General features: G+C 30.9%; 1 protein-coding gene and 1 pseudogene across 1 annotated transcript; both read left to right on the top strand.

Moving 5' to 3' along the window:
• Positions 1–1,520: 1,520 nt before the first annotated feature.
• On the top strand, positions 1,521–9,947 carry LOC132741976 (retinoid isomerohydrolase-like; annotated as a pseudogene).
• An 11,506-nt stretch (positions 9,948–21,453) lies between these two features.
• LOC132741972 (carotenoid-cleaving dioxygenase, mitochondrial-like) lies at positions 21,454–25,344 on the top strand. Its single transcript, XM_060730248.1, has 5 exons — positions 21,454–21,556; positions 22,277–22,399; positions 23,399–23,534; positions 24,290–24,431; positions 25,188–25,344. Exons 1-5 carry the CDS (start codon positions 21,493–21,495, stop codon positions 25,338–25,340), a joined length of 618 nt encoding a protein of 205 aa, XP_060586231.1. The 5' UTR covers positions 21,454–21,492; the 3' UTR covers positions 25,341–25,344.
• The last annotated feature ends 20 nt before the right edge of the window (positions 25,345–25,364 follow it).

The following is a 25,364-nucleotide window of genomic DNA, read 5'->3' as shown; positions in this document are numbered from 1 at the left end:
ATATTTTACGTGCCAAAGCAAGATTCTGTTCTGGGTCAGAATCTCGCTTCTAAAGGGGGAGAAATTGTCCATACACAAAATAGCCCAATAACTCAACGTGTAGTATAGTTAGTAGGACTAAGGAATAGTTTAGGGTCTCTGGTAGTTAAAACAATTTGAACTTATTGGACTGTATGAAACTATTCTAAGTCAAAATATTTTGACGTGCAAAAGCTAGATTATGTTTGTTTTTGTTTTAGGTCAGACTCTCGCTTCTAGACGGAAGATATTGTCCATACACAAAACAGCCCAATGTCTCTAAGCATGTACGATTACTGGGACAAAGTCTGAAGTCTATTCTGAGATACTAATTTGTTTTGGGTCAGAATCTCGCTTCTAGACGACAGATATTGTCCAAACACAAAACAGCCCAATGTCTCAGCGCATGTACGAATATAGTAGGACAAAGTCTATTCTGAGATAGTAATGTGTTTAAGGTCAGAATCTCGCTTCTAGAGGGGAGATATTGTCCATACACAAAATAGCCCAATGTCTCAACGCATGTACGATTAGTTGCAGTCGATAAGTCTAATTCTGAAAACTTTTTTTGTTTATAATAATAAATCAAAAATTTTAATAAAATAAAAAAGATTTATTTAAGAAAAAAAACGATCAGACTTCCTTGGGGCCCCTAACAAAAAACAATAAAAAATTTAAAACATATCAAAATATCAAAAAAATTACATGTTTTAAAAAATCGGATTTATAATTTGATATACATCGATATTTTGAAAATATGTAAAGGGTTTAATTTTTTAAAAAATGGTTCAAAAATGTAGAAAACTTGATAAAACCAAAAGGTCATTTGGTCTAAACCCTTTTAAGGGCCATTATTTAAAAACGGGAAAAAATTTTCACTAAAGTTTGTTTTTGAGATAGACAAAAATTTTAAAGGGGATCAAAGAAAAAAAATTAAAAAGTGTATTTTCTTTCGGGGAAAATAGCTAATTTGTTTAAAACAATAAAGGAAAGGGAGCAGAAAAACCTGGGGAAGGGAAAAATTAAGGTATTTTAAGTTTTAATTTTTTTCCATCACACATCCCATCGAATTTAAAAAAAAATTTTTTTAGATGGGATGAAGACTTTTTGGGAATTTTTTGGCCCAATCGAAATTTTTTAAAAAAAATTTAAAATTGAGTCCATTCAAAAAAATTCACAAAAAATAATTTATGATTTATTTTAACATTTTTAAATGAAATTTTTAAAAGTAATTTTGCTCCCGGTAAAAATTATAAAAATATTTGTTTGAAATTTGGGTTGAATTGAATTGTATACTATTTTGAAAGGAAAAGGGGTTTTTATAAAATTTTTTTTAAAAGATAAAAACCTTTTTTTTTTTAAAAAAAATTAAATAAATAAATTGTCCCTTTTTTAAAAGAAAATTTGTGATTTCAATCATTGACATATCAATGTTTAACTACACTGTAAACAATCTTATGATTAAAAATTGTCTCCTGATAATAAGGGAGAGATTCCCCAGAATGGGGTTAAGGGGAAGTCCTGATACAGGAAATGGACCGGAATTTTACGAGCGGTTGGAGAATAAAGTATAAATTGGGTTTGATCCCCTGGCAATGTTCACAAGGTTTCCACATAAGGTTTGTACTTACTTAAATATTCAAGGGTTACCTAATACAGTCATAACTTAAGTATATATATAAAGTACCCTATGCGCATGCCCATAATGAGCAATATAATCAACATCTGTCGTGCATCTTGAGTTTTTCTAAGAAAGTGCAGGCATTTGATTTATAAATGTTAATTTCTTAAAGTAACAGTAAAGGCGATTCAGATATAAATTATGTTTTACATATATTGTTTAAAATATTAAGTTTTCACCACATCATTTTGTAGCTTCTTTTTCGAGCCACTGGTATTCTGAGTGCTGCATGGATATCTGTAGTACAAGACTATGTCAGTTTTTATTTTTAATGGTTAAAAATAAACAAATGAGAATGCTCCCTAGGCAGGGATTAAAAAATCTTTATGAGAAAAAGTGAAACGAAGTAAGAAAAATGAACAAAATGTCTTATATAAAAAGCTTTATAACAATTTACTTTATGAATAGTTTATCATATTTTAATTTTATGTAACAGAAAACAAGAAAAGTAACCTACCAGAACCGCTATCTAAAAAGTGAGACCTATAAAAGGAATGTTGCTGCCAGAGGATTGTTATTTATGGATTTGGCACACTTCCGGTTCCAGACCTTGTCAAAATATCTTTCAAAGGTTGGTCTGTCTTCAGTATTCAGAAGTCGAGAGTTTTGTACGTAGAGGATATGTTTTTTCTACATACAGGATTTATTTTCATCGAGTGGTATGAAAATATATATTTCTTGAGTGGCAGTATCCACGAGTGAAATATGATAATTTCAATACCACAAGCTGAGAAAAGTATGTATTGCACCTAAGATGCACAGAGGGGCATGTCTTCCAGAAGTTACACAAAAATCAATTTCAGTTGTGTTATTAATAAAAGCACTAAATTCATTTCAGTTCCAGTTGATAATAATTTGTATGTACACATATGCATTTCTTACTGTTTGATTTTTCAGATTTTTGAGTTATTTCACAGTAGATGAAAAGAACGACAACACGAATGTCAATTTTTATCCATTAAAGGATGAGTTGTATGCTAGTACCAGAGACAAACTTTATAAGAAGAGTTGATCCTGAAACCTTAGAGACACTAGAGAGAGTAAGTTAAGAAATGTTTTTTAAAATTTGATCCCGAGGATACTCGAGACCCTAGGGAGAAGGACAGGCGAGAGAAAATGTTTTAAACTTGATCCTGACACTTAAGGAGGCCATAAAGAGAACAGGTTTGGGGTGCCCATGACCGAGTTCTTCAAACTACATGCCCTTCACCGCTGTTGGTTCTTTCCTCCGGGAAAGTTTGGATTCTTTCATGTGGGGAAAGGGCTATCCAGCAAAGCTTACAGAAGTCAGGGGTTTTTCTTCAGATCCCCGTTTTTCCCCTGAAAAAATTTTAGTGGACCTGAGGCTTTCCTTCACCGTAAAGCAGGAGAGTGGAAAATATCCCTCTTCTGTTTTTGGCTATTAAAAAAACCAAAAAAAAAGAAAAAAAGGGTTAGAAAAAATTTTTTAAAAAATTAAATTACTAAACCCCCAGAGACAAGAAAAGTGTAAATTAAAAAAAACATTTAAATTTGTTTTTTAAAATTAATACAATAGGAAAATTGATTTTTTGCTTTTTAGCCAAAAAAAAAGGGTTATACATTTTAAAAAGATTTTATTTCCGGGTTTTAATTTAAGGAAAACTAAACCCAAACTGAAATTATCTGTTATAAAATTGTACTTGAAGAACTTTTTTATAAATTCATTTTTTTTAAATTGTAAAATATTGGGGTTTGTCTTTTGTTTTTTTTTGAAAGGGAATTTTAAATTGTATTAAATTATTCTGAATTTTGAATCGTTTATTAAACCCCAATTTTAGAATATAAAATCACCCAATGAATATCTAAATACTGGAGAATTTTTTTGGACGGGCCCAAAATTGTGAATAGATTTTATTTAAATTTTGAAACCCAAAATCAAGAATCGAGCCTTTAAATGAAAACCCCAAAATGGTTACGTTAATTTACAAAGGGAGGCCCATTTTTGATCAAAAAAAAATTTTAAAAAGGGGAAAAAGAATTTGGTTAAATTTATTTTAAATGAATTGTTGTATTTATAACTGTTTAAAAATGATAAAAATCTTGTATTCGTTTATTACAGGGTTAATCTTTACAACATGTAAGCGGTTACCCAGCAAGTGCTCATCCTCACTATGATGCAGATGGAACAGTTCACAATATCGGAAACTGTTTTAAAGGAGGTCCAAAAATTTGTATCATCAAAATTCCTCCTAAAAAAGGTACATTTAGCAAAGGCTTATCCCTGACAATAGTGTTGATTGTGTTAAAATCATCTTTATTTCTCAATAGTTTTTTTTATTTTTAGCTCGACTATTCGATAAGAATAAGTAGAGCTATTGCAGTCACCCGAGCGTCGGCGTCGGCGTCGGCGTCGGCGTCGGCGTAACCACTTATGTTAAAGTTTTTGTAATAGTTCAAATATTTTCAAAGTCCATTGACATATGGCTTTGAAACTTTGCACACTTGTTCACCATCATGACCCCAACCTGTAGACAGGAGGAGGTAACTCTATCAAGCATTTTGACAGAATTATGCCCTTTTTCGACTTAGAATTTACGTTAAAGTTTTTTTGTAATAGTTCAAATTTTCAAAGTCCATAGACATATGGCTTTGAAACTTTGCACACTTGTTCAACATCATGACCCCAACCTGTAGACAGCAGGAGGTAACTCTATTAAGCATTTTGACAGAATTATGCCCCTTTTTCGACTTAGAATTTACGTTAAAGTTTTTTGTAATAGTTCAAATATTTTCAAAGTCCATTGAGATATGGCTTTGAAACTTTGCACACTTGTTCAACATCATGACCCAACCTGTAAACAGGAGGGGGTAACTCTATCAAGCATTTTGACAGAATTATGCCCCTTTTTCGACTTAGAATTTACGTTAAAGTTTTTGTAATAGTTCAAATATTTTCAAAGTCCATTGACATATGGCTTTGAAACTTTGCACACTTGTTCACCATCATGACCCCAACCTGTAAACAGGAGGAGGTAACTCTATCAAGCATTTTTTTACTATCAAGCACTAAGAATAGTCGAGCATGCTGTCCTACCGACAGCTCTTGTTTGGTGTCCTGTTATAGTTTCCAAAAAGTTACTGACTAGCCAAATACTTGAGACAACTTTTGTATCTGTTATCCTTTGGCAAATAGTACAGTTATTATGATCTAGTATTTTAAATGGAAGTCGAAATATTAATTTATTTACTTTTTGCTACTTTTATGACGAAACGTTTCTCATTCAGCGCTACTTTCTTATTATGATAAGCATCTATTTGCTCATAAACCATTAACATGACCTATTTATTTATAAATATGCAGCATGAAGCAGTATATGGATATATGTATGTAAAGCCTATAACAGATATAGTACCATACTGTGATGCATTAAGAACATAATAAAACTCATGTTTGCTTTTTTTAAAGATGGAAAATGCATTCATTTCCGAGGCATAATATGCCTTTAATTCAAAGAAAATATGCATCTTCTCTGCGGAATAGCTATTCGAAATAAAGATGTGATAATTTATGAAAAAGACATTAGTTTGATGTAGAATATATAATTTTATGGAGCATAATTATTTTATTTCTTGTTTTGTTTTCCCAATGTGTTATTCTATTTTTTGATTTAAGATAAATTTGTAAATTTAAACGGTTTGGTGTCGTATGCTGTATTTTGATATAAATTACTTTGTTATGTTTATTTATGATATTATAATAACTTATTTCTTCATCAATTTGTCATTGTAATGAATAATATGTGTAATAACATTTACTTATTATTTCATCTACAGAACCAACAGATGAATTCCCACAAGGTCAAGTTATGTCTGCCATCAAATCATCAGGCAAAGTCACATCAACTACATCCTAGTTTTGGTATGACAGAAATTATTACGTGTATGTCGAACAACCAATGTTCATGAATCTACTAAAAATAATGCGGAAAATTGAGTTGGGCCTTGAGTAATTATGGCTGGTCCCCACTTAAAGGGTTTATAATTTTTACACTATTTGGGATCTTTATTTTTAAACTTAGATTGATCGTATCTTTTTGTTCAGCGGGATTAAAATAGTATTTTTTTGTCACTCAAAAAGTTTTGTTTTTCCTTATATTGTACAAATTTGGGTTTTTATAATAAAAAGTTAAGGTTTTTTTTATTTAATTATTTAGATACAAAAAATGGATTTTTTAGTTTTTAAGAAAGGTTGGGGAATCAAAAGTTAAAACTAGTTTTTTTAAAATTTCCTTTTTTTTGTGCAGGAATTATTAAATAAAGCATGGCAGGAACTTTTTTGTAGGAAAACCCGAAAAATTCCCTTTCCCCTATGGAAAGTTGTTTGTAAAAAAGCCCTTTAGTTTTGAATTTTCTGGTTACGATAATGGAAAGATATGTTAAAATTCACTGTGCAAAACCATACGTTAACTATTTTTTTTTTAAGTTATTTCTAAAAGTACTGAATGAGGGGGTAAGTTGAAAATTAAAACTTAAGTATACAGTTATTATAAATTCTAGCAAGTAAAAAGTTTTAAATTTTGATTTTTTCAAATAATTTTTTTTAGCAAAAGTTTTTTTATTTTTTAAATTAAACTTTTTAAAATTTATGGGGGCAATAAATCCTTTTATTTATGTTTTTTTTTAGAAAGTTTGCATTTTTAAAAGAAATGTAGAAGTCATCAAAAATAAAATATAAAGTGACCTTAATGGTGTTCCCTCTTTAAAAATCATTGAAAAAATGGTGAGATGTGTTTTTTATGTTTTTTTGTTTAAATTGTAAATTGTGTTTTTTTATGTCTGTTAAGAAAAATTTCGGTAAAAGATGTTTTAAAGTTTTGTTAATAGTGAAGTTGGATAGATATAAAATTTTGCCTAAAATATGAAAAACTGTCCCACCCTTCTTTTTATAAAATTGAACGTTGCAGGTAAATACCAATTGATATTTACAGAAATTTCCTTGGGCCACTTGGTTATTTGTTGTTCATGCGAAGTATTGTAATAAAATTTAAAGTAATTATGACAAAATAAGGTTGTGTATAAACAATATGCATAAATATGTCGACTGGTATAGAAAAATGTATTTAAATAAATTATTTTTCAAATGTTTTGAATACATAAATAATTCTTTTTATTTCGAAGGCGGTTTATTGATGAGTAATTCTTTTTTTTCAAGGTCACATAATTGTTGACCTCTGCGCTGTAAGATCAAATGAAGCATTGAGCTATGTCTACCTCAAGGATCTATCCTCAGAACAATGCGAGGAAAAATGGAGAAACTTTGAAGACCCTCAACCTAGGAGATATATCTTACCTTTAAAAGTTAATCAACAGGTATTTCAACATTACTTAATGCAAAATACATGTTTCAGATTTTAGGTAAATTATAATTTGTATCTCTTAAGGCTCAGCAAAATCGAATTTTGACTTTCTTGACCAATTTTATCTAAATCATTTCTTAACTTGGATGTATGATATTTACGTATATAGTAACTTTCGTGCAGGTTGTGGGCAATAAAAACTATTGATTTTGTCTCTTTAAGGAAAGGTGAAATAATTTTAGTTGTGATTGTGAAAAGCATTTTAGAACTGAAATTAGAACACATTCGAATCGGCTTCCTGTATTTACTAACTTGTGTCAAATAGGGAAACATGGTCATGACAAGAAGAGGTTTGAACCGATCGTTCATGTGTTGATAGGCATACATCTTAATCACTATCTCTCCAGATGGTTAAATTATAAATGAATTAGAATTTGTATAATTAACTCTCCAACGGCCAACTTGTATATAATACAACCTTATTTATATTCTTGAATAGACTGAAATCTTTCTGATTAGAACAATTTAATTGACTTAACATAATTTTTAAAATATCTACATTTTTGTATACAGACACCACGCAACAAGAACTTGGTGGATATAACACAGGCTGCAGCAACAGCGGAAATGACAGCAGACGACACCGTATATTGTACATGGGAAGCACTCGTTAATACAGGTTGTTGTCTATCTTTTGATAAATTAATTAAATGTCACCATTATTTTCATAACACTAGAAACAATCTACGAGTTAGGAGAATAAAAAGCAACCAACTCTTTGCTTTCCGTAATATAACTTTTAGATAATTTAATGAAAAAGTTAAGCATTGAAGAGTTTCTTACAGAGTAAAGGCACACACAAAAGGAAAAATTGCACAGTTATGTAATATATCAAATACTGCCAAATTTATGAATCATCTATGTTCATTTGATACATATTTTTCTGCACTACAATTTGAGGGTTTGTCCATGATCATCTATGTTCTTTTGCTTCTTAGCCAAAAACAACCTCTGCTCTTTAGCCATAATTCTCTGTGCCATATAACAATAAATCCCTATCTCTCTTAGTTATTTTGACAATTCTGTCCATGAACAGGCTCAATAAAAAACCGAGTCTGCAATTTTTTCAATTTTGATGTTTTGGACTTTCTTTATGGATTCTTATTTTCTCTATTTTAGACACTGAGTCAAAAAAGGGATGTTATTTTATTAAAATATTAATATCTTTGTTGTCTGTAGTATCTAACAGGCATTGTTGCAATTCATTACCAGTCAGCTCCTGATGCTAAAGTTTTTACAGTGTATAAACAAGCTGACAAAAATAATTATTCTAGGTAAGTCATTATATTAGACAATGGATTGCAGGTTATGCTTCATATTACACATTCTTATGCCAGGTATGGAATTTCCACAAATAAACTATCAACGTTACAATGGAAAAAAATACAGATATACGTATGGGGTAGGCTGGCATCCTAAAGGAAAACATTTTAATACAGTAAGTCAATAAGTATGGCTCATTGTATATAAAGATTATATATTTATATAGATTATATACATTGTTTTTAATATGGTATTTTTAGTTAAACATTTGAAACCTATTAAATGTATTTATTTTATTATTGTAGTAAAGGAAATATAAAGGAAAATATGTTATTGGCCCCTTGATATGTTCAGAACAATAGTGGAATTAGTGGCATTAGACTTATTAACATGTTACTAGTTCATCTGCAAGTTCCAAACAAAAGGTACACGAGACTGACCAACATTTTATATACAAGTACTTCATTTTGCTGCCTTCTAGAATGGCAAAAAGTATGATTTCTTTTAAAATTCATTTTATGCTAGAAACATCTGATATTAAGATATACATATGAAAACACTCCTCAGCTTCACTTGTAAATCTCTTATGAAAATCAAACTTTATAGCGAACTGGAAACTGTAGTTGTGCAATACTTAGAGAACATTTGACAGATATAACTAAACATGTATAATTACTTTATCTAGCAATAATACCCATTCTTAAGCAAATATTAGTTAAATGATAGCATTTGACATTAATAGCCAAAATCTTTAATCATTTGTCATTCTTTGAATAAATAACGATATTGCTGTAGAAACCTCTCTTGAAACAATTTATCAGTATGCCATAGTTATAATTTTTTCTCATGAAATTCAAATCATAGGTAATGAAAATTGACATCAACACTAAGACATTCAAGGAATGGGGTGAGGACAAATGCTATCCCTCAGAGCCAGTGTTTGTACCTAATCCAAATGGTTCAGATGAAGATGACGGTTAGCTTTGATTTTGTTATCTTCATATTTGAAATTTCAATTATCAGTATTTATTTTTTGAGTGAAATTTTTCAAAATTGGCAATATGTAACATATTTTATCAGAAAGCCATATAACAAGGGCACCAGAAAGAAAAACAAAAGTTTTATACTTTATTATATGCTCTAATTGTTAATTGCCGACTGAAATTGATAACAGCAAAACAAAACCCGCACATTTCATGCATAAGCTATTGGCATTGAATGTATATATATTAAGCAGTGGGTTGAACAAATGAACAAACTTGAGGCACTATTGATTTTGTGTTAATGATAGTTAATTTTAGGTAAATTAATTAAATTTTTGAGTTGAATGTGCCTCACTTTTTGTCTAATGCAAAACAGGCACTGTACAAAAGTTAATGCTACATGACTTGTATAAACTTCTTTATTTCGAATAAAGACAAATCTCGTTTTTAAATTCTTTTTCAGGTGTAGTATTGTCATCTGTGAACACTTCAGATTATGACAAAGGAAAGAACGCCTTCTTACTGGTACTTGATGCTAAATCTATGAAGGAAATTGCCAGGGCAGAATTTGATATACCACGATTTCCGAAAGATTTTCATGGCTTGTTCAAAACGAATCAGTAAAGTCTCAAGACAAACATTAGTGTTATTGTTGGAAATAAAAACCGAAAATTACACCTTTTTTATCAGTATAGTATACGAAATTCCGGATTGCTTAGTGCAGGAGTTAATCTCAGTAAAGCTGCGTTAAGACTTGTCTTTTTGATTTTGATATCTGATGGTAGTTAACAAAATGTTATTATAACAGTTTTTCCAAGTATATACATATATACTAATGTTTGTATATGAAGTGTTTGGAATAGAAACAAAGTTAATGTATGTTAATATCCAAGCCACAATGTTTAATTTTTGTAACATTATTATTTTATAAAGCTTTCATGCTAAATATGAGATCACTGTCTACGTATTTTTAATCAAAAGTGATAAATAAGGTTCGGTTCTGCACTAAGTCATTTGAGATTGTAGAAATACAAAAATAAACTAAATTTTGCAAAAAAAAAAACCTATAGATTTTGATAACGATTTAGTTACAGCAAAAGTTATTTGTTAAATATTTACAGTGAATAGTATACAGATATATTTGTAGGCAAATTTTCATATTGGTACACATTTAAATTATATTCACAAATAAGGGACTATGTTGAAGTAATTTTATTCCTTATACTTTTTTTTATCTTACTTCTACACGTTACTGATCAATGTTTAAATTCAAGTTTATCCAACCATGGAAAATGTACTGGATATTTGTGGGAATAAAGAGTGAAGAGTGTATTTGTAAGATTATAACAAAAATAAAAAAAGTCTGATGATTTGTTAGATAAAATAGGTTTTATGCAATATAATATATTTCTATACAAATTATCAATATTTCATGGTGCAATATTAAATCTAATTACAATGAAAAAATCTGGTCTGTTTCATTTTACACAGAATGTAATTTAACAGTATTTTAAAGTAGTGCTTTATACTTGATATCAGTAAGGCAACATGAATGATATGTTAGACAGCATGAAAGTATTTTTTTAAATATGGTTTCCATCCCGCAGCTTCAAAATATAGCAAACATACTTGAAAAGTTACATTGTACGAAAAAGGCAACAACAACAACAGCATCAAAAATAAGAACAAACAACATAAAAATACTCAACCTCACCACCGACCCCCGAAAAAAAAAAATCAAACATAAAACAAAACAAACAAACAAAGACAACACAAAAACAACAAAGCATATATTTCATAACATCCAAATTCCATTTTTTTCTGTCGAAATTAATGATCGTTATCAATATATAGCTAGTGTAAGCAATGCAAGGATTACATTTTTTACCGAAGAAAACTTTATAATATTGATCAAAAATAGGATAAAATTTAAACATAAAAATGCAACAGCTTGCTATTGTACAATGTAATGAAAACACGTTGATTTATGTGAAGAAGACTCAACATTATGGAGATTTTGTTTCTGCGATGTTAAATAGATACCTATGTAGATGATGCTAATTGGATATAGCTTTTTTATGAAGAATGAAATAAAATAATAAGACAATAAAAAGCCAAAACTAGTCAGAAATTTGATTACTTTGTAAACTTGTAAGTAACATAGTTATACAAAATACATACAAAAAACTCGTTCGTGCACATATGTATTTAATGTTAATTAACTGAAACAGGATGTTTTCATTGTGCGTAGATAGATAGTTAGATAACTCATTGACACGTAATAATTTCGCGATACATGATACATACACTTAAACTATTGGAAATTTGATTTTTTATAACTATAAACATTCTATCTCATTCAATGGATTAATGTCAAGGTAACTATTTTGTTTTGTAAGGAGAAGAATCTTTCGCTATTAGAGTACGGACTCCGGGTGTCCATGACGTTTCACCGAAAGACATCTCGTCGAATGCGACAGTTTGCCGAGTCCGACATTTAATAGAATGGGGTATGTCAACAGTCATGCCATTAAAGAGTGTGTTAATTTTGAAGCACAAAGTGGTGATAAATTTACATCCGTGCAATTTCAACAGAGTATTAGCTAAATATATAAATTTTGAGTCGAAAGAAGCTAACTGTACAGCGGTCAATGGGTTCTTATATGTACAGTAACCTAAGTCAATAATAAATGGTAGTAAGGTGAGGTAGCGTGCCAAAGGTTGTAGTTACCAAGCCAAGGGCCTTTCAAGACGACATTTCGTGCTTCTGACGATACCAGTTTCCATGTAATTCACGCTGTACTAATATGTATGAAAAGGTTCATCTTTTTTTATTGCTATCGTATGTTTGAGGGCACAAAGGTCTGCCTCACAACATCTCCACTAAACATTCACATTAGGTTGTATGTAATGGTGACATAACTTTCATGCTATTATATATATAAATTTCGATTTCTACATTTTATATTTTGGTATGGCCAACAATAATAGAACAACGAACATATTTTTTCTATAAATGCTACATTAAATTTTTTCAATAAATAAGTTCATCTTTTTTAAATATGGTTTCCACCCTGCAGCTTCGAAAATACTTGAAAAGTTACATTGTACAAAAAAGGCAACAACAACAACAACAACAACAGCATCAAAAATAAAAACAAACAACATTAAAACACCTAACCTCACCACCCACCCCCGAAATAATATCAAACATAAAAACAACAACAAAAAAAAAAACAACAACAAAAAACAAAGAATATATTACATAACATCCATATTCAAAATTTTGTTTTCTGTCGAAATTAATGATCGTTATCAATATATAGCTAGTGTAAGCAATGCAAGGATTACATGTTTTTACACACATAATGCACAATAAGAAAAACTTTATAATAATGGATCGAATTGATCAAAAAATAGGATAAAATTTAAACATAAAAATGCAACAGCTTGTTATTGTACAATGTAATGAAAACACTTTGATTTATGTGAAGAAGACTTAACATTATGGAGAGAGTTTGTTTCAGCGATGATAAATAGATACCTATGTAGATGATGCTAATTGATTTAGCTGTTTTATGTAGGATAAAATAAAATAATAATAAGACAATAAAAAAGCCAAAAATAATCAGAATTTTATTTGTTTTTATTACTTTATAAACTTGTAAGTAACATAGTTATACAAATACATAACAAAAAACTCGTTTGTGCACATACGTATTTAAAGTTAATTCACTGAAACAGGATGTTTTCGCTGTGCGTATATAGATAACTCATTGAAACCGAATAATTTCGCGATGTGTTTATAGATAGATGATACATACACTTAAAAGCAATTGGAAATTTGATTTTTTACAACTTTAAACATTCTTTATCATTCAATGGATTAATGTCAAGGTAATTATTTTGTTTTGTAATAAATATGTTTTGTCATTAAATAGTCAAAATAATGTCAAATATGTTTTATTCAGTTCCGTTAGTATATGTTGAATGAAGGTTCATCCATCTTATTTGTTCAGACAGAAGAAGAATCTTTCGCTATTAGGGTACGGACTTCAGGTTTCCATGACGTTTCACCGAAAGACATCTCGTCGAGTGCGACAGTTTGCCGAGTCCGACATTTAATAGAATGGGGTATGTCAACAGTCATGCCATTAAAGCGTGTGTTAATTTTGAAGCACAAAGTGGTGAGGAATTTACATCCGTGCAATTTCAACAGAGTATTAGCTAAAAATATAAATTTTGAGACGAGAGTAGCTTACTGTATAGCGGTCAATGGGCACTTAAATGTACAGTAACCTAAGTCAATTATAAATGGTAATTATAAAAGGTAGCCTGCCAAAGGCTGTTGTTACCAAGCCAAGGGCCTTTCTAGATAACATTTCGTGCTAGGGCGCATACACTCTAGTTCCCTTCCGTGTAGTCCTTGCTTACTTTGCAGGGCAATATCCCTCGTCTTCAGTCAAAGCACCGGCATCTGACGATTCCAGTTTCGGTCTTACACCGTGCCAAGTTTGTTTATTCAAATATTCTGCCCATGTTATCATGCTTCTCAATCACCTGCACGTATCGATCGGATACTAAAGGTGTCATAATCTCATCAAGACGGTTACTTAACTGATCACCTACCTGTGATAAGATAATACATATGGTATTGTATCTGATTGGTCAGCAAATTACAGTCAATCAGAATTTATTTAACACGTGATAAAATAGACTTGTCAAGTACTATAAATCAGTTCTAAAATTTTCAATTCGAACATTTCTACTTATTGCTAATTACTTATACTTCAGAAAGTTAGTGAAACAATGATTACATTTATGAAGATAATATTGGAAAGAACCAAACGAATTAATTAACTATGAAAAACTTAGCACATATAGTAAAAAAACTTGAGTATAAATGCTATAGATGAGAAATTTCGGCACTTTGTATTTTCTCAGGCTAAGCAAAGTGAAAATAAAACCATTTTTGTATTACTATGGTGTTATGCCATTCTGAAATAAAAACATAATTGTGTTTCAGTAAGTTCTCCTAGGATTCAAACAAGATACACAGAATTGAATATTAAGCATAATAATAAACATCAAAAAAATGAAACGTTCATTAAACAATACATATTTAGAGTATTTAAATTTTGAGATAAACTTAATTCTAAGCGGAAATTAGGTATTTAATCTCTTGTTTCTTCAAAAAATGTATGAAGATTACGTGTCCTGAAGTGTTATATTTCGTACGTTGTATTGATCAAAGCTATTTAACTTTCCAGGGACGTATGCCGCCCCATCACTTTTATATTACTGAAATGTAGAGCTATCAATTGAAATCAAATAGAGACAGGAACATAATATAACACAAGAAGGATTAATTTTTTAAAACAATGTTCTGTTTTTTGTTTGTGTGAATAATTATGTGTTTATTATACAGTGTTCAGTACAATACTGAATTCTATTGGTTAAACACCTAGCTCACACAGACGCTAGCCGAGGTTTTTGCCAATACTGGACTTTTAGTGGTATCCTTCTCTTTTAAATCGTTATGCGGAATACGTGGTGAGTTTTCCTAGAGGTACTTTTTTTCTTCTGGTTATTGATACAGTTTAACCACAGCAAAATTGTTTACCAACAACTTGTTGAAATGGCACAATTGCTCAGTTTTACTGAACAACTTTGAAGCCTGGGAAGACAAAAAAGCTTGAAATTCATGAATTCATTTTTTGCTCCCGTAATGGCTGACGCGGAGATTGAAGAGTACTTTCCAGGTGGACATAATCATAGCTTATTAAACATTTAGGGAGGGAAGCGGTAGAAGTTAAACATTATAATTTTGCTACTGCTCAGTTTCAATATGAACAAGTTGTCGTTGGCAAAAAAGACCTATTTATACATTTTAATCTAAATTTTACCATTGTATTTTTTTATGATAACTTGTATGAATTTTGTTTTCAGCCTACCATAACTGAAGTATTTTACAAATTAAGCTAAGTGGAAAAGTAATATAGTTGTGCCAGCCAAATATGCACAAGCTTTTTCAAACAATCAAAGAAGAACACGAATATCCTGTTGAGGGAAAGATTACAGGTATGTAAGAATTTACTTTATGACATGCATAGGTCACAATATTTGACATAGCACATTAAATAAAACGTTATGTTACTTTTTTGTTTTCATGGCTTCAGAGACTTCAGTAACTGTTTTATAGTACTGTCAGCCACGACAAAATTCAAAGAAGCGACATATAAATTTATGGAAGCCAGAAATAATATGTTTTGAAAAATCCATAACAATGTAATTCACGCTGTTCTAATATGTATGGAAAGGTTCATCTTTTTTTATTGCTATCCTATGTTTGAGAGCACAACGGTCTGAATCAACCTCACAACATCGAGTCTCCACTAACCATACACATTAGGCTATATGTAATGGTGAATTATTGATCTTGGCAAATTGTTACTTTGATACTTTTCATTCGTTTATTCCAAATACATTATTTTTAAATAAGAGCAGTTTCAGTCAATAAAAATACTGATATTTTAATTCAGTTTAGCTTGGATATACTTTACAATTTAAATGTATTCCACAAAGTGAAAACGAATATTAAATCATAGTAACGTATCTGTTTCGAACAAATGCATGAAAAAAAAGAAACATGAACACGTACATTAATACTCATAAAATATTAAACAAGAGTGCCATGATGGCCCTGAAATCGCTAACTTGTATATAGGCCCCTCGTGGACGGGGCCAATTTTTACCCAGGGGCTTTTATTTGAACAAACATGGTAGACACCCATTTGAAGATGTTTCATGATAAATATCTAAGTTCTAGCTTTAAGAATATTTTTTAAGCTTTTACTATACACATATAGGGAAAAACATTGACCCCCCCCCCTCTGGGCGGGCTTATTTTGTCCCCAGGGTTTTTATGTGAACAAACTTGGTAGACAATCACTAGAAGATAATTCATGCTTAATATCTAAATTCTAGCTCTTTGGGTTTTTCAACGGAAGATTTTTTAAGTTTTTACTATATACATATAAGGAAAAATCAATGATCCCCTGGGCGGGGCCAATTTTAACCCCAGGGTCCTTATTTGAACAAAAATGGTAGACACCTATTAGAAGATGTTTCATGCTAAATATCTTAGCTCTAGCTCTAAAGATTTTCTAAAAGAAGATTTTTAAAGTTTTTATTATATACATAACGGGAAAAACAATTACCCCCTGGGGCGGGGCCAATTTTGACCCCAGGGATTTTATTTGAACGAACTTCGTAGACACCCACTAGAAAATGTTTCATGCTTAATAGCTAAGCTCTAGCTATTTGGGGTTTTTAAAAGAAGATTTTTAAGTTTTTACTATATACATAAAGGGAAAAACAATGACCCCTGGGGCGGGGCCAATTTTGACCCAAGGGCTTCTATTTGAACAAACTTGGTAGACACCCACTAGAAGATGTTTCATGCTTAATAGCTAAGCTCTAGCTATTTGGGTTTTTTAAAAGAAGATTTTTAAGTTTTTACTATATACAAATAAGGAAAATCAATGACCACCGGAGCCAAATATTTACGCTCTAGCTCTTACGGTTTTTTAAAAGAGGATATTTTAAGTTTTTTCTTTCTGTTGCCATGGCAACCAGAGTTCTGCTTGGAATTAAATTCTTTGAACATTTTTTAAAGTTCACGACTACCAAAGGAACATTTCTGTGAAGTTGTCTTAGCGGTTTATGAGGAGATTTCGTTTAAAGTAAAAGTTTACGGACGGACGGACGGACGACGGACAGACGACGGACGGACGGACGCCGGACGAAAAGCGATCACAAAAGCTCACCATGTCACTGTGTGACAGGTGAGCTAAAAACAATTGACCAATAAATAATATCTCTGAAACAGTACAGTAGACCTACATTTAAAAATATTTCTATGTTAAATTCATTCATGTGAAAAGATTTCATACAGGAAACCTCAGTCCAAAAAGTCCATATCGAATGCATATCGTACCCTATTAAGTCTCGTTTTTAATTTCAGAGTAAACGAAACTATACCAATTGCATATCATACTCCATCTTGCCTCGTATTTATTTTAGGATTTCCTCATTTCTTATCAAGTCATTTTTGAACTTGCATTGAATTTTCAAAGTTCTTTTAATGTGTCTCCAAAGGTGAGGTCACTATACATTGTTGAGAACAATACTGGTTGACAGCGCCTCGGCATGTATAGTTTGTATAGCTGAGAACTCGTTCAATACCACCCATAGACTTCAGTATTGCTCTCGACAATTTATAATAATACCACATGAAAACTTATATTACAACTTATCTTTCCTTTACAGTTTAGTAACACCACTTGTGTAGTTTTAAGTTGTCACAATGTGTTGAATTGTGTCAATTGATATCAATGTATTTTTACATGCATAGTTTACCATTATGTGCTTGCTGGTGTTTCAATTTTGTTTATTTATTGTTTTAGATTACATTTTTCTTGACATAATTATATAGATATTAGATTTTAGTTTTTTGTATGCTTTCTTTCCATCTTTTTTTTATTTTGTTTTTTGTTTTTTTATTATTTGGCAGCAGTGTTATATCTTTTTATGCTATGTATGTCACTCTATTTTAAATTGTGATTTATGTGTCGTGATACAAAATACATTGATCATCTTTATCTTATACTTCCATGTTGTTGACTGTTCCTTATTATGTTCAAAGTCTTTTTAGCTGTTGTTTTAAAATTGACAAGAAATCCAATTCGATATCACAATTTTTATCTAAAAATGAGAGATTCCAGAATGGGTTAACGGAAGTCTGTACAGGAATGGACCAGGAATGTACGAGGTTGGGGAATACAAGTATAATCATTGGTTTGATCCCCTGGCAATGATCACAAGGTTCCATGAAACTTGGTCTGAGAATGCTTGTCTAGGTAATTGTTTGGATGAGTTCGATGGGTCAGATGAGCGATCTATGGCCATCTTGGCCCTCTTGTTAGTTAAATTATTCGGCCCATGTGCATAACCTATCGTAAATAATATATGAGGATATATTTTATACATTAATTTATCAACGATATACCCCTATGATTTGATGGTTCTGTAGTTAACTCCGAATTCAAAATAGCAGTTTGCTCGTCGGTAAACTCATCTAAATCAAACCTGGAAGATTATCCTTCCATAATAAATCTTTGTGTATCGGGTTTTATATTTTGAGATTTAATTTCATCTTTACTTTGACTAGATTTCAACATTTGCCCAAACGTTTTAGGATTTTACCTACACTTATTTAAGTAACTCGTTTCTTATAATATGCTGATAAAGGCGCTTTTTAATATAATACGTTTTTATAAACTGTTTATAATTTCTGAAATTTTGTAAATCAATTGTCTATCGTAACATAGCGTACTTAATTTGTTTCAGTTCGCTACAATTTTGTCCCACCATGTATTATTACCTTGTTCATTAATAGTGAACATTCATATTCTCTGCAGAAGATTCAATATATTTAAAATCTCACTAACCGAATAAATGTTAATATCAATGCTATTTATGATACTATTCGCGTTTAAATTAAATGCGTTGGTCAATTTTTCAATAAATGTATCTCTGTGTGAATTGCACAATTTGTATTTGGAAACTCCCTTAAAATCATTTGAAAGACCTTCTTGTCTGACTTGACCCCCGGAATTTCCATAAAGCCTCACTATGATCTTAAAGGAAGGTGGTCTTATCAACATTGAAGTACGTTACAAATGTAAACAAACATTGGAACCAACATAAGTAAGACATGTATAATTACCAACAATGTCATCATATAATCTACCATCCAAAATATGTAAAAAATATGTACAACAAAGCTCAATAAGGGATTTATTATTATGTGACATAACAGACCAATGGTGTTATTCTAGTTGTGTGACAATTTGTATTAAAATATTTGTTTTTTATTTTTTCATTTTATCTTTCATTTAATTCCATTTTTGTTAAAAAAGACATGGTTAAAATAATAAACAAAATACTACAAATAAAATGAGGTCAATCTGACATGTTTTAACAGTTAAACTTTTTTCATTTAGTACATGCACAGATGACCAGATGCAGATAAAATCAAATTCAATCTTTAACTTTTGTTTAAATTGAAAAGAATACTGTAACTGTATTATTTATAACAGCTTAAATAAATTTTGTTATTTTATATCACATACTGAAAAACATATTGTCGTCTCCTTTTCAGGTCATATGAAGTAAAGATACATTAACTGTTGGGTCTATTTTTACAGAAGTTTTATATTTCACAATGGTAGAAGATATAAAACCTTAATTACTAGTGTAGTATTCACTCCGCATTGATAAAAAAATCATGCGAGCGAGACCGGACGCCATTATTTTTTATTTTGTAAGGGTAGTATAGGTCACTAAACACGTAGTGATACTAAAAGTCTTCTAATATATTAAAGGTAATCAATTTTTATATTATTTTAATTATATTAGAGACATAGAATTGCATGTCTGAATATATATACATAAATTTAATAAAAGCTCAGTTTGGAATCTCGGAAGGACACATGATATCCATGTGTACAAAAAAGGCGTAAGCGTGAGTCAGTCTTGTGTTTATATTTGTAAAATACATGGTTAATTTAACACAGGCCTACGGGCAGTATTTTAATAATACACATATTTGTGAGGAATCTATTTACGTTAAGCGGGAGCTCGTAACTAACCGCTTCATTTTTTTCGTAGGATTTCCTTTATATTCAATTTGTTAAAAACAATTTTGGAAACTTATATGCTTTGCTTGAAACTTAACTGAATATATTTCTTTTATAAAAGATATAGAAGATATTCAAGTTTCTTCTATAAATACAGGATATTATTTTTATTGAGTGGTATGAAAATAAATATTTCACGAGTTGAGGAAGCCACAAGTGAAATATTATTATTTTCATTCCTCAAGATGAAAATAAATCCTGTATTAATAGAAAAAAAAACTTATTTTTTCTGTTTATTATAATTATACTTTTTCTCTTTTTTAAACTTATGAATAGGAAGAATCCCCTTTTAATTTTGTGTATTGGCTAAATTAAGAAGAAAGAAGTCCGACAAGACACCAGTGAAAATACGGAAAATATGTTTCACTGCAGTGAAAAATAACTTTTTACAGTGAAAACACGGTAAATAAAATTTACATTTATATGTATGTAATAAATAATAGTTTTTTGAAGTCTATATATATAAAAAATGTAAAATAACACATGCATTATAATCAAGTTTTGGTGTCATTTTTTTTTTTTTTTTTTGGGGGGGGTCTTTTTTTTTTTTTTTTTTTTTTTTTTTTTTTTTTTTGATATTTCGAGCAGTATTTGTGACTATTGCTTAAGAATAGCTGCGATCCTTGGACTTGCTGCGCTCAATAGACTTGCTGCAATAATATACTTGCTGCGTTCCTTAGACTTGCTGTGCTTATTTGACTTGCTGCAGTATTAGATTAATACCTATTAAACTCAATGAGCGCAGCAAGTCTAATGAGCGAAGCAAGTCCAATAGTTCCTTAGACTTGTTGCGCTCCTTAGACTTGTTACGCTCCGTAGATTTACTGCGCTCCCTATACATGCTGCGCTCCTTAGACTTGCTGTGCGCCTATGAAGCGGAACTTTCTAAGACTTGCTTCTTATCTGGGAAGTGGAGCTTTCTAAGACTTGCTTCTTTTCTGGGAAGAGGACATCTGTAAGACTTGCTTCTTTTGTAGAGTCGCAACGAAGGTCTTCCCAAGCTGTCTGTCGTCGTAGAGATATTCTCCCTAGGACAAAATTTTTCGCATCGAGGAACAAAATAAGACAATAGTTGAAAGGCTTCTCTTCCGTAGGGCAGAAACATCTTTTAGAGCCACACCCTTCACCGTTAGTTAGGTTACACCAGCAAAATCCAAATTCATTTCATTTAAGACACAAAGCGCGAACCAGATAGAACGCCACAATTGTCAAAATAACAGAAATGGCAGACATTCGTGTTTCTTTTTAAATAAAATGGCTATCTTGACAATTATTTATATGATATGTTTGATGTGTTTATAAATTATTATTTACAAAGATATGAACATCGTGATTAGTGACATTCATGCATGGCTCTGGTGAGTGATTTTTGACTATCATAGCACTCTTGTTTTTATCAGCAGAATATGCACAAGCTTTTTCAAACAATCAAAGAAGAACACGAGAATCCTGTTGAGGGAAAGATTACAGGTATTTGAGAAAGTTTTCTTTGTAAATGTTACGCAAACATAATCTTAATAGATTAACGGTTAAACTCAAAAAAACTTTTGATAAATTACATTTACAATATAATGTAGAAATTTTGAACGCTTTTAAATTACTTATATTGGTAAGTATTTTCTATACTGCAGTAACGCATTAATTTTAATAACAAGGTTATGGTGTATCTCTTTAGTGTGCAGAGTTATTTAAGAAGAAGTTGAAATATATACAAAATCCCCAATGTTTTAAAAATTAAAAGGTCTCTACGGAGGTGTTTTTGGCATGACGAGACTGTAAATATTTTTTCGACATTTGTGTACCATATGATGTTGGTCTGAACCAATAATTTGTTTGCAAATGTTGAGATCATTTCCTCTCACTTTTTTTCTCCAGAATTATCATTTTATTGCGCAAAATGACCCAAAAATGAAAAGCTTTGAAACGCTTTTCACTCAAGTTGGGCTAAAAATCGCATTCAATATCGCAATTCATATAAATTCTGAATTTATTGCCTTATAATCATTTGCGGATTTTTCCCTTTTTTAAGTGATTCCCTTGATGTATTAATAACTTCAAATTTAATGTTTTAGGCCATTTGACCTCAGTGGAGCTCCTTTTAGCAATAAGCATAACAATTTTACTAGTATAAAAGCATTTCCTGTATATATTACAATCTGTTAATTTTTACCATAAATTTCATCTAACCAGGAGAAATTCCAGAATGGGTTAACGGAAGTCTGTACAGAAATGGACCTGGAATGTACGAGGTTGGAGAATACAAGTACAATCATTGGTTTGATCCCCTGGCAATGATCACAAGGTTCCATATAGGTTTGTACTTAACTTAAATATGTCAAGGTTACACTACCTGACAAATCAAATACATATACCTAGGGCCCCGTCTTACTGTGACCCAAGAAGACATTTTAATTTTTAAATATTTTATTTACTACTTGCGCATGCGAAAGGGAATAAGTGGCCACGCAATAGATATTAAGTGTGCACCCAATAGTTATAGTATATGCTCAGTCACGCAATAATATTGAGTGGCCACACGATTGATGTGAAAACCATTACGTGGCTATGCAATATGTTTGACTTGTGCATGCGTGCGTTTTACCTATCGCGTGCGCACGCAGTAAATAAAAGATTTCCTATGTCCATTTTGGTCAAAGTAAGAGAGGCCCCTGGACATATTTTTATGATTTGTCACAATTAGTACTATCGCATGGCCTTATAAAATTAATGCTAAATGTATCCCAATGCCACGGTACCATCATGTGTAGTGTTAAAAATTTGGGATAATGTCATTTCAGCTATCAGGAATAAGTCAGAGCTTACGAGATTTCCACTACGGTTCATAATGCTTCATAAAAAATGATGTTTAAACATGTACCAGCAATAAGGATGTAGTCAGCTTTCTGTTAGATAATGAAATCATTGTAGCATTTCTTACACACACTACAACATATTTATAGTGTGTCATGTAACCATTTACTAGGGATGAGCCAAAATAACGTATTTTTTTTGGTTTTTGCTTAGATAAAAATGGTTCAACTTTAATTTATAATATATTGAAATAAACTTTTAATTAATTAGATAAGTTAGAGAAATCATATATTTAGTAAAATTGCATGCCTGCTATTCTATAACCTTAGTAACACGTATGCGGCGTAATTTGAATTTTGCGACACGTGTATAATGAACGTTGCTTTTTTGTTATGAATATAAGAAATTCATACTTTGTTATAAAGCAAATGCTTGAGACTTTTTATTCACGAAACGATGTTATCACAATGTTTGCGATGATTATTATAATCTTTGTTACAGAAAACAAGAAGGTAACATACCAAAATCGCTTCCTTAAAAGTGAATCATACACCGAGAATCTTGCTGCACAAAGAATCGTTATCTCTGGATTCGGTACCCTACCAGTCCCTGACCCATGTAAAAATATCTTTCAAAGGTATGGCTGTTTATATTCTCTAAATACTAAAGATTTCCTTGTAAAATGAAGTGATTAAAGTCACTGACATGCTTGATCTATTTACAAATAATCTCAGAGGAAAATTGTCTCCAGGGTTTCTTTAATATAAGTAACTAATTTAGAGGGCCACTTTATGTCATACTGGGCTGCGTTTCATAGAAAGCCAAAAGTCTGAAATCAGTCTTAATACCAAAGAAATGTGACAATTTTGCGTTTCAAAGAAAATCGCTTCACTTATGACTCCTATGTTATGACTAAATAAAATGATGGATGATGGATATTTACACATTACGAATAAAAGGGTCTTTCATTGTTTTCTCAACTGTTCACATGTAAATCTATTTATCTATAGTCAGCAGTATTTGACTGAAGATAGAAATATTTATTGAAACGACCTAAAGATGGTTTTATGTCCTAAGACTTGGGATACACTAAGGACTTTCTATGAAACGCAGCCCGCTTCAAGAAAAGTTAGGAGCACCTGGAATAAATTGTATTGTAGTGTTGTATCCAATTGAGGCAGAATTTTGCATGTATGTTTCCAGTTATGTTGCTTAATATAATGTCAGCCTATCAAACAGATTGTGACGATGGCCACTCATAGCTGATGTTTTAACACCTATCAAATTTTATTTAAAGGAACCGGAATAAGAAATATAGTAATGCGTTTTCCCCATGTGATATTATATTTTCAAAGATAATAAATAGCAGACCTATTTACCTGCTTCTTTCAGATTTTTGAGTCATTTCGTCGTAGATGAGAGGAATGACAACACAAATGTTAATTTGTATCCATTAAAAGATGAGTTATATGCTAGTACAGAGACACAGTTTATTAGGAAAGTTGATCCTGAAACCTTAGAGACACTAGAGAGAGTAAGTTGAAGAAAAATACTTGAAATTGGTCCTGAAACCATAGAAAACCTTAGTATGACAGCTCAAGAAAATGATTTGAAATAGGTCATGAAATAAGAGAGACACTTGAGATTAGGTCTAAGGAAATTGTTTTGTATTTCCACCTGAAACATTACGGACCCTAAACAGAGTAAGATAAAGAAAATAATTTTGATACTGATCTTGAAACAATAGAGATCACAGAGGAAGTAAGTTAGAGAAAATGTTATGAAATTAATCATGAAACCGTAGAATGAGAGAATGGATGGAATTTAAAAGAACTTAAAAGAATTTATTGGAGAAATATTTTAGAACTTGATCCTGAAACCTTAAGAAGGCTTATTAAGAGAATTATTCAGAGAAAATATTTAAAAATTGATCCTGAAACCTTAAGAGAGCTTAGAGGATGATTTAGCGGGAAATAAACATTAAAATTGATCCTGAAACTAGATAACAAATAATAGGTTAACGAATGCTTAATTTAAAAGTCAGGCTTTGATATTACCTACACTTTTTTATTTCAGTCATTTGTAAAATTTTACAAACAAACCGTTAATTTGACATTTAACTTTTGATCTTTGACAACCAATCTGAATCGATACAGGAAGACACCATATATATGCCCACCACCCGTCCATTCTTTTCCATTGGACAATATGTTGTTTTTCATTTTAAAAGTATTTTAGAAAAGGAAAAAAGGAACAAAGTATGTATTATTTATCATTATTATCTATACAGGTCAATCTAAGAGACTATGTAGCTGTTCACTCGGCTACAGCTCATCCTCATTATGATGCAGACGGAACTATTCACAATATCGGAAACAGTTTCAAAGGAGGTCCCAAAATTTGTATCATCAAAATTCCTCCTAAAAAAGGTATGTCTTGCTAAACGAGCAAATACCACGCTTATTAT

The sequence above is a fragment of the Ruditapes philippinarum genome, unplaced genomic scaffold, assembly GCF_026571515.1.
Source record: "Ruditapes philippinarum isolate M1 unplaced genomic scaffold, ASM2657151v2 ctg4851_1_1_1_1, whole genome shotgun sequence".
NCBI lineage: Eukaryota > Metazoa > Mollusca > Bivalvia > Venerida > Veneridae > Ruditapes > Ruditapes philippinarum.
The sequence above is the reverse complement of the archived record's forward strand: the minus strand, read 5'-3'. Positions and strand labels throughout refer to the sequence as shown.